Raw genomic sequence first — 9,874 nt, forward strand, 5'->3', positions numbered from 1 at the left:
AATCAACCAAATTCCACTTGCCAAAACATAATAGGTTGAAACCAAGACTTGGGTCCATGGCAATAGGGCTTAGGAGGAGCCTCCTTACATAAGTTGAGTTGTTGCTCTTAAGTTCCATATAAAACCTTGTCACTTCTATAAGCATAAATGCAAGTACAAAAAGACAAAACCCCCACTAGATTGATCTTTGAAGAACCAAACCCCTTCAAGTCAAGTCCTCTCTAAAACTAAAACCGCAACCCCTCCTTCATTATGAAACACCCACCGGCGCATTTTAGGAACAACCTAACAAAACTTGCTAACGTGCAACACCAAGTCCTTGTCAGTCGTGGCTAGTTGCTAACTCGCGCTGCTTAGCCTACGCCGTCGTCTCCCTCTATAAAATCCAACTTGGGGACATCAATCTTCCATGCACCAACCGAACACAAAGAAAGAAAAGAAAATAATATTTTATCACTTTTGAAAAACAAAAACTATAAATGTACAAAACAAGACCATAAAAATAATTAAATCTCTCCCTTTCTCTCTCTCTCTCTTTATAGCATTTCTAGCAGAGAAAAAGAAAAAGAAAGGAAACGAAGAGAGAGAGCCATGGTTTCAACGAGGCGAAGTGGATCTCTCTCTGGAAATAACAGCAAACGATCGTCGTCTTCCGAGGACAGGCCTCCGTCACCAAAACGACATAAGGTTTTTGTTGGCATAGAAAAATCGGATTGTTTTTCTTCTTTTCATTTGTTTGGTTTTTTCGGGAGGGTCAAAGATTGGGTTTTTGGGGGTCGTGAATTGTGAGATTTAGGGTTTTGATTTGGGATGATTTCGCAGGTCGAAAATGGCGGTGCTTCAGAGAAAGTGACGCCGGAGGTGGATAATTCGAAGGAGCTCTGTACGCCTCCTACGGCGGCAGCCGATCCCGGAGAATGTGGTCTCGCCAATGTTCCGGCCGCCGGAGACGGCGTAACTTCTGGGAAGACCGACGCTGCTACGCAAGCTGTCTCGGTCACGCCGCCGATCGCCGAAGGTAGGGTCTTGGCACTCCGACGATTCATTTCTGTCTCTGTAATGTTTGAATTTTGTTCTTTAGCTTCTGTTTTGCCTCAATTTGTGTTTATGGGGTATGGGTTTCATTGAAATTTGAAAAATTGGAAATGTTGGTTTGGTGGTTTATGAAGGGTCTACGCCTGTGGTGGAAAAGCCGAGGAGCGCATTTTCGTCCTGGAGTTTTTATCAGAAGCAGAGTCCTAGTTTCGAGACATCGACACCTTGGTGCAAGCTTTTGTCACAGTCTGGACAGGTATTTCGTGCTTATCTTACAAATGTTGAATTAGAACCTGTTTTGTGATTTTGAACTGGACTACTCTTTTTAGTGTTTTGCTTTGGCTCTGTATTTGACGTTTATTTATCCTTTTTTTTTAACTGCAGAACATAAATATTGGTATTTGCACAATGAATTTCACAATTGGTGCAAACAGACAGTGCAGTTTTTCTTTGAAGGACCAGACCATTAGTGGGGTCCTTTGCAAGATCAAGCGCACACAGGTATTCTTTGAGAGTCCCATTAACATTTTTTTCGTAATTTATAACACTAATGTGCGCAGAGGCATGCAGCAACTTTCATACATCACTAGGTTATGATCAGGGCTTCTCAGTGGAACTGAGAGCTGTAGTGACCTACTTGGGTAGTCACTGGTTTTCATTTTCTGGTTTCATTAAAATATGTACATGCAGTATGACCACTCATTGTTTCTGGACATGATCAGCGTGAGGGCGGTGCTGTAGCTGTTCTAGAAAGTATGGGAAGCAAGGGATCAGTGCAGGTAAACGGGACAAATGTCAAGAAAGGCAACAGCTGTGTGCTTAACCCAGGTGATGAAGTGGTCTTTGGTTCACTGGGCAACCATGCTTATGTATCCTTCCTCGGTGGTTTACTTCTCTACTTCTCTATTCTGATATTCCAGTCTTAATATCTGGATAGTCCCTGTATCACTTTCAGTCACTTGTGTAACTGTCTAGGCCTATACGTGTTTTTGTGTCTTTATGGATAATTTCCTTAACTTGTATCAATAGATTTTTCAACTACTTCTGACTGAGGCTGCAGTTAAGAGTTCAGAGGTTCAAAGTGGTATTGGAAAATTTATGCACATGGAAAGGAGGGCAGGAGATCCTTCAGCTGTGGCTGGGGCTTCCATACTGGCTTCTCTTAGTCTGAGGCCGGAACTATCACGATGGAAGCCTGCAGCTCAGACCACCAGCAAAGTTCACCCAGGTGCTGATGTACCAGCTCAGTCTGTTGTTCAAGATGGTACCGAAGTTGAGCTCGATGGCCTGGAAAGCAGCTCGACTCCGAACAGAGCGGCTGACAAAGCTGAAGATATTGGAGCAATAGACAAGAATCTTACTCTGGACTCCAACCACGATTCTGGCATAGAGGCAGGCAATGTAAAACTCTCTGGGATGAATGATTTGCTAAGGCCTTTATTGAGGATGTTAGCTCGATCACCTAGTTGTAAACTAAAATTGAGCAAAGGTATCTGTAAACAGGTATTGGAAGAAAGAAACGAGTGGACGAGGGATTCGCAGTCAGCATCAACGTCAGGCATGTCTCTTCGGTGTGCTGTATTTAAAGAAGGCATTCATGCAGGCATTCTCGATGGAAAAAGCATAGATGTTTCCTTTGATAACTTCCCATACTATTTGAGGTATTCTTGATTTTATTTGGTAATAAGACAGTTTTCAATATGTTAATTAGAAATAGTCATCTAATTTATGCTTTATTCACCAACTTTATTTTTAATTTGAGCTATACAGTATATTCTTTGTTGACCATCATGCAACAAGTAGTCTAGTGAAGCAGATTAATCATATTCTTGTTCTTCTAAAAATAAATATTATATATTTGTCATCGGTTGGATCTGCAGCCCCACGTATCTTTGCATCTATAGTTTAGATATGGATATGTGATTCCATATTCATGATCTGCATTCTCTCTTTGCTGTACTTTGCTTTCTGTTCTTAAGTTTTCTGTAGTAATCTAGTGACATATAATGTTGAAATTTGTCGTCAAAGAAATTTGTAGGAATGTGCCTTTAGATTGACTTATGAAGAAGGAAATTTGGGGTTAGGTGGACCTTAGTCAAGTTTGTTTTGGTTGAAGCTGCAAAGTGTGATGTCATGTCATTAGTTTTGTCCACTCTTTATTCATGCTTTTATTTGATGCATATTTGCTTCAGTATGTATGTTTCTTGTTAGTGATGTGGTGATTATGAAATTGATACTGCTGAGTGCTGTAGTTGTTATTTTAGTATGCCGTTTCTTTTACGACTGATTTCTACCCTGTGTGATTGTTAATTAAAATATGCAGCAGTAATTTATGGAGTTCATATTTTTGCTGATTTCAGTGAGAATACGAAGAATGTGCTGATTGCAGCTTCATTTATACATTTGAAACATAAGGAACATGTGAAGTATACCTCAGAGCTTACTACTGTGAACCCTCGCATTTTGCTATCTGGTCCTGCAGGTATGGATATTGCCGTGTTCATTCTAAAATAACCCATTTATGATATTTGGTTTTTTTTCTCGGAACTGAAAATTATTGTTTCTGAATGCTTTTGCAGGGTCAGAGATATATCAGGAAATGCTGGCAAAGGCCCTTGCACAATATTTTGGGGCTAAGTTGCTCATATTTGATAGCCACTCATTTTTGGGTGTAAGCTAAACGGCACCTTCTTAGCATTTGCTTAAGTACTCACTTCTAGTATACTTCCTTATTCTTGGGATATAATCATTCTCATTCTGTTCCACTGAGTAAAATTATAATATTTTGCTTTAGTATCATTATCAATATTCCTTTTGTACTTCTGTCTATAATTATAGCTTACCAGAGCTAATTAGAGGGAATTACCAATAAAAAATGTTCTATAGGGTTTATCATCAAAGGAAGCTGAGCTGCTGAAGGATGGATTTAATGCAGAAAAGCTCTGCAGCTTGACCAAACAAAGCCCCGCACCCACAGATGTGGCTAAAAACACAGATCCATCAGCTTCTGAAACAGAGGCACCGAGCCCTTCAAATGCACCTTTGAATGGCCTGGAGTCCCAACCAAAGATGGAGATTGACACCATCCCCTCTTCCTCAGGGACATCGAAGAATTTCTTGTTTAAAATAGGTTTGCACTTTGCAGATATCTTTCTGCTGCTCTCTCCCAGTCTAAAAGTTTCTGCCTTTTTCATTTTTATAGTTATATATGTAACTTGACATGATTATTAAAAACTACAATATGCAGGTAACAGAGTAAAATTTATTGGGTCATCTTCCGGTGCCTTGTATACCGCAGCATCTTCTTCCCGGTACAATAGTTATAAACACTAGTGGAATGCTTCTGTTGTTGATACTATTTGTCTTTTGAAAATATGTGGTTTTGAATTGAACTTGATTTATGCATATAGAAATTTCCTACTATACTGGTGTAATGTGTGAGTTTGAACTGTATATCACATAATATTGTTTAGGACTACATTTATCTACCAGTTGTTTAATTGTATGATATGTTCCTAGCAATTTTGAAACGGCTTGATCCATATCCTGTTGTTTCTTTACAGTAGGAGGTACATAAATTTGTAGCATAGATTGAATTTTGTGTTTGGTTCCTTGGAATAATGGTATTCCCTATATCAATTAGTTAATAATTCTTGGAATATTTACCAGTAGTATTATTGAAGTGTATTATATACTGATACTATAGTTTCTTCTCAATGTACGTGTATGAATTTGCCACTTACATTTTCTTGACTTAATTAAGTACAACCGAGTGTAATATTGTATCATGTTACGAAACTGTGAACTTTGGCCGCTCCTATAATCTACAATGTGGTCCATGTATAGTGTTGTATTATTGCACTGATGCTGGTATATATGCTATGTTGCGTGATATACAGGGGCCCAGCAAGCGGAACCCGGGGAGAGGTTGTACTGCTTTTTGAGGACAATCCTCTGTCAAAAGTTGGCATAAGGTTTGATAAACCAATACCTGATGGTGTTGATCTTGGGGGTCTATGCAAAGGAAATGGATTTTTCTGCAATGGTATGAATTCAGACTTGTACTTTTGTTTTTTGTTTTCTTTTCTTCTTTAGGTCTATGCATATGTAAAACTTTTCTTACTCTCTCTCTCTTTAGTCTCTGATCTTCGACTGGAAAACACTGGTGCGGAAGATTTGGACAAGTTACTTATCAACACATTGTTTGAGGTGCCATATCTTCCATCATAGACTGATTTATTTTTACTTTTGGTTTAATTTTATTATCTCCTTATGAATTTATTTACGTTTTTTCCGAAGGCTGTACATGGTGAGAGCAGGAGTTCTCCTTTCATTTTGTTCATGAAAGATGCCGAGAAGTCCCTTGTAGGAAATTCAGATTCATTTTCCACATTCAGAGCCAGACTTGATAAGCTTCCAGATAATGTGGTTGTCATTGGTTCTCATACTCATACTGACAATCGTAAGGAGAAGGTAATATATGTTTTAGCAATTTGTTCTTCAATCTTATACATGATATGAGGAATTAGCTATGTGATCTTTTAAGAACTTTCAACTTTAAATGAACAAATGGAAATTGCAATAGAATTTGAAATGTATAAACCTATGTATCAATGCTATATCATCAATTATATGCATGTATGCACCGAAGATACATGATCTGGTTTATTATCATGTAAAAGAGAGTAAGTCCATACGAACAGTATGGTTTATTATCTTTGTTAAATGATTGGACAGAAATTTTCTTTTTGATGTATAAAACCATCCTTACCTATGTTTTAGACAATGAAATCAAAAGTATATCTTGCTAGCATTTCTTTCTGCTCTAGGTATTGTTGTCCGGCCGATGCTCAATACTTTGAGCCAATATTGAATTTAAAGAAACACTAATGTTAACAATGTATATATCAACTTAATAGCATTAGGTGTGTAACCGTGCAATATGGATTAGGTGGTAAAAACTTGTGGCAGTTAAATCACTAGAAAGCGGGGGGAGGCTGTAAGATTTGCTTGAAATTGAATGTTTATTTTGCTTCCTTTTTGAACTCCACCCTTGGATTAGACGGCCTTGAAAAAGATTACGGTTTATCTTAAATGTTCTCCTCCTTTCTCTTGCAGTCACACCCTGGTGGTCTGCTTTTCACAAAGTTTGGCAGCAATCAAACTGCTCTTCTTGATTTGGCTTTCCCGGTAATGTTTATATAAACAAACATGTGCTTTTGCTTATGTGTTTGATGTTTCTTTTAACCTTTTGCATAACGGCTTAGTTTAGTTATCTGTCTTAAAATTACGCGAAGTCTGGATGGAGCCCTTTTGTTATTCTGAGCATGGATTCTTCCTGGTTTCAGGATAGTTTTGGAAGACTACATGAGAGAGGGAAAGAGGTTCCCAAGGCAACAAAACTTCTGACCAAACTCTTTCCTAACAAAGTAACCATTCATATGCCGCAGGTTTGTATATTGGGTTCCTGTTGAATATGGGTATTTTTTTCTTCCTTTGGCGCGGCTTTCCTTAACATGCTATGAAAGCTTAACCATTGCAGGATGAAGCACTTCTTGTCTCATGGAAGCAACAACTGGATCGAGATGCTGAAACCCTTAAAATGAAGGGAAACCTGAATCTCTTGCGCACTGTAAGCTTTTTTCTTTTTGGGGTTTCAGGCTGTCTTGATTTCTATTTCCTTTTTGTCATGGAAGTGTATGGTTACAGCTGGTGAGTTATAAAGATGATAATCATGGTGCACTATCTCATCTCTAGGTTCTCGGTCGATGTGGAATTGAATGTGAAGGACTTGAGACTCTATGCATCAAGGATCAAACACTTACAAATGAAAGTATGCGCCATTTCTGATATATCAAAGACATCGATAGTTGCTTATGGTTTTGTTTTGTTTCTGCTATATTTTGTAACTTATGTTTTGTTTCATCTGTTTCAGGTTCAGAGAAGGTAGTTGGATGGGCTTTAAGCCATCATTTAATGCAGAATCCTGAAGCTGATCCACAAGAAAAAGTTGTTTTGTCCGGTGAGAGGTAATTGACAGCTCATTTCTTGCCATCTTCATGAATAATTGTTAGCTGAAATATCAGTTATTGGATGGATATTACACAGTTGTAATGCCATGTTGCAATTCTGGCAGCATCCAGCACGGACTTGAAATTTTACAGGCTATCCAGAATGAAACAAAGAGCTTGAAGAAGTCACTTAAGGTGGTTAGCTGGATTTTTGTTTCCAATAACTTTTATAAGCATCCTTTTTTGTCCTGAGTGGAATTATTCCAAGATTTGAAATAACTCTTCGTTTTTCCTTACAAGGTATTCTATGTTAATCTTAACAGTGATTTTTTTGGGTTGAAATCAGGATGTTGTAACTGAAAATGAATTTGAGAAAAGGCTTTTGGCTGATGTTATTCCTCCTAGTGACATTGGAGTTACGTTTGATGATATTGGAGCCCTTGAGAATGTGAAGGATACATTGAAGGAATTGGTGATGCTTCCATTACAAAGGCCGGAGCTTTTCTGCAAGGGGCAATTAACCAAGGTTTAAAGCTTTATCTGTATTCGGAGAAAATATGATTCTTTACTTAATTGCTTTAAAATTGTACGGCTTGTATATGCATGTGAAATTTAATATTGTTGTTTATATGAATTACTTCTGATAGTGCGTTGTTTTACTGTGCCTGAGATGCAGGTTGTCATCTATGAACTTGTTTATTTTTCAGTACTAGGTTGATACATGTTTAGATTTGAGTATTTTAAGCATCTGATGGTGAGTGTAGATCATTTTTATATGTCTTCTGTGTGCAGCCTTGCAAAGGCATCCTGTTATTTGGGCCCCCTGGAACAGGTAAGACAATGCTTGCGAAGGCTGTGGCTACAGAAGCTGGTGCAAACTTCATCAACATATCCATGTCAAGTATCACATCTAAGGTTGGCATTTTGGATAGTTTGGCTATAGTATAATCTCATAAGGGATTTCACTTCACAATTGTAAATCATTTTATCTTCTTTGGTGCAGTGGTTTGGCGAAGGTGAGAAGTATGTGAAAGCTGTTTTCTCGCTAGCTAGTAAAATTGCCCCTAGTGTTGTATTTGTTGATGAAGTAAGGTTCTTTTATCCCTTAAACAATAATATTTATTTTGTGTTATTGTTTTAAACTTATGCTCTCATTGTTGGTGCTTGTAATAGGTTGACAGCATGTTGGGACGGCGGGAAAATCCAGGGGAGCATGAGGCAATGCGTAAGATGAAAAATGAATTTATGGTAAATTGGGATGGTTTACGAACAAAAGAAGCAGAACGAGTTCTAGTACTGGCAGCGACAAATAGGCCTTTTGACCTTGATGAGGCCGTCATTCGAAGGTTGCCGCGCAGGTAAACATCACGTCCTAATTGGAACAATAGTTTCATGTATACAAGTACCTATTCCGACACCTGTGTTTACACTTCAACCCACACATCTGCTACCCTTTTACTACATGGTGTCTTTATTTATAATGAGTCTTCTTCTGCAGGTTGATGGTAAATTTGCCAGATGCTCCAAATAGAGCAAAGATATTAAAAGTCATACTAGCAAAAGAGGACTTATCTCCCAGTATTGACTTTGATGCAATTGCGAGCATGACAGATGGATATTCTGGAAGTGACCTTAAGGTAATAAATGTGATACTGTTTTTCTTGGTAGTTTTTTGTTTCTTTATTGGGTATATTTGAGTATCCGTATCAATAATTGTTGTTATATTGCAGAATCTTTGTGTAACTGCTGCACATCGTCCAATCAAAGAGATTTTGGAGAAGGAAAAAAAGGTTGATCTTTTTTCCTTGGGTTTTTTTTGTGTTTTAAAATCATTAGAGCAAACGTGGTACTTAATCAAGTTGTGCCTGTTGATTTTTTGATCTCATATGTTCCACTGGTGACAGGAGCATGCTGTAGCTGTGGCAGAAGGTAAACCTGCTCCAGCTTTGAGTGGCAGTGCTGATATACGGTCTTTGAACATGGATGACTTCAAAGATGCTCATGAGCGGGTAAAGCGCATATCGAATTCCATTAGCATGCCTTCTTTCAGTCCTCTCTCTCTCTCTCTCTCCCTCTCTCATTATTGCGGCTTTAAATTTTTGAACTTGTTATCTGGAAATAGGTATGTGCTAGTGTTTCATCGGAGTCCGTCAACATGACTGAGCTTTTACAATGGAACGAACTATATGGCGAAGGGGGTTCTAGAAGAAAGAAGGCCCTTAGCTACTTCATGTGAAGGCATCCTTTGTACAAAAGGGGTTTTTTTTAAATCATTTTTTTTCTTCGAAATTTTCGCTCCTATAATCATCTACAGTTCTCCTGGAGCCCGAAGTAATTTTGCCCACATCTTAGTTTAGGCTTTCTGGAGAATCATTTTGTCTGTAAAATGAAATTCAGTTTATCAAAGCTGTTTTTTTTCCCTTATCCTTTAGTTTGATGGTGGCGGATACAGGGGAAGTGAAGCCTTCCAAAAGGAGAAGTGGCTTGGCTTCCACTGCTTGTGTTTTGTTTCCCATCATCCTCTTTTGTCTGCACAAAGAACGGTGCCTGTTAAATCAAAAAATTACTGTGGTGATCATAGAGTGAAAAACAAAAGCCAGAGACGGAATGGCCATATGTGCATATAGTCATTGTTTTATTGCGCTCGTCGGAATTGAACAATAAGTCATTTTTCAGTAACAATTCACTATTAAGTGATTTTTTTTGAAGTATCAAATGTATAATAGATGCTGGCTCAGCAGATTTTCTGGTCTCACATTTGTTTTATTATCCTTCATTTCCTCCCTTCAAACATTTCCTTACGTATTTTTAATTACAACATGTTCATA

The 9,874-nt window shown here is 38.1% G+C and overlaps 1 protein-coding gene across 5 annotated transcripts; it reads left to right on the forward strand.

The window, feature by feature from the left end:
• Positions 1-420: 420 nt before the first annotated feature.
• Positions 421-9,801, forward strand: LOC110762964 (P-loop containing nucleoside triphosphate hydrolases superfamily protein). Of its 5 annotated transcripts, none has more exons than XM_088252901.1 (28): positions 421-687; positions 823-1,018; positions 1,170-1,291; positions 1,420-1,536; positions 1,758-1,904; positions 2,065-2,436; positions 2,539-2,696; positions 3,396-3,517; positions 3,615-3,706; positions 3,922-4,165; positions 4,283-4,346; positions 4,935-5,080; positions 5,174-5,244; positions 5,335-5,508; positions 6,154-6,225; positions 6,384-6,485; positions 6,578-6,667; positions 6,793-6,868; positions 6,971-7,057; positions 7,144-7,241; positions 7,393-7,572; positions 7,839-7,961; positions 8,050-8,133; positions 8,220-8,404; positions 8,545-8,683; positions 8,777-8,836; positions 8,951-9,055; positions 9,169-9,801. In XM_088252901.1, the coding sequence occupies exons 1-28, from the start codon at positions 592-594 to the stop codon at positions 9,280-9,282; spliced, it is 3,636 nt and encodes a 1,211-aa protein (XP_088109027.1). In that variant the 5' UTR covers positions 421-591; the 3' UTR covers positions 9,283-9,801. The 5 variants fall into 5 exon arrangements, with proteins under 5 accessions (XP_088109027.1, XP_088109028.1, XP_021821390.2 ...); XM_088252902.1 differs by having other exon boundaries at positions 2,065-2,427; XM_021965705.2 differs by having other exon boundaries at positions 422-687; positions 6,971-7,064; positions 7,172-7,241.
• The last annotated feature ends 73 nt before the right edge of the window (positions 9,802-9,874 follow it).

The sequence above is a fragment of the Prunus avium genome, chromosome 5 (assembly GCF_965620075.1).
Source record: "Prunus avium chromosome 5, drPruAviu1.hap1.1, whole genome shotgun sequence".
In the NCBI taxonomy this organism is placed as follows: Eukaryota; Viridiplantae; Streptophyta; class Magnoliopsida; order Rosales; family Rosaceae; genus Prunus; species Prunus avium.

What these genes read in the sequence shown, in the direction of transcription:
- LOC110762964 (XM_088252900.1), top strand. Translation starts at nt 592, where the DNA reads ATGGTTTCAACGAGGCGAAGTGGATCTCTCTCTGGAAATAACAGCAAA. An exon ending in TCAAACACTTACAAATGAAA is followed by an intron (nt 6,869 to 6,970) that starts GTATGCGCCATT and finishes CATCTGTTTCAG; the next exon opens with GTTCAGAGAAGGTAGTTGGA. An exon ending in TGTCAAGTATCACATCTAAG is followed by an intron (nt 7,962 to 8,049) that starts GTTGGCATTTTG and finishes TCTTTGGTGCAG; the next exon opens with TGGTTTGGCGAAGGTGAGAA.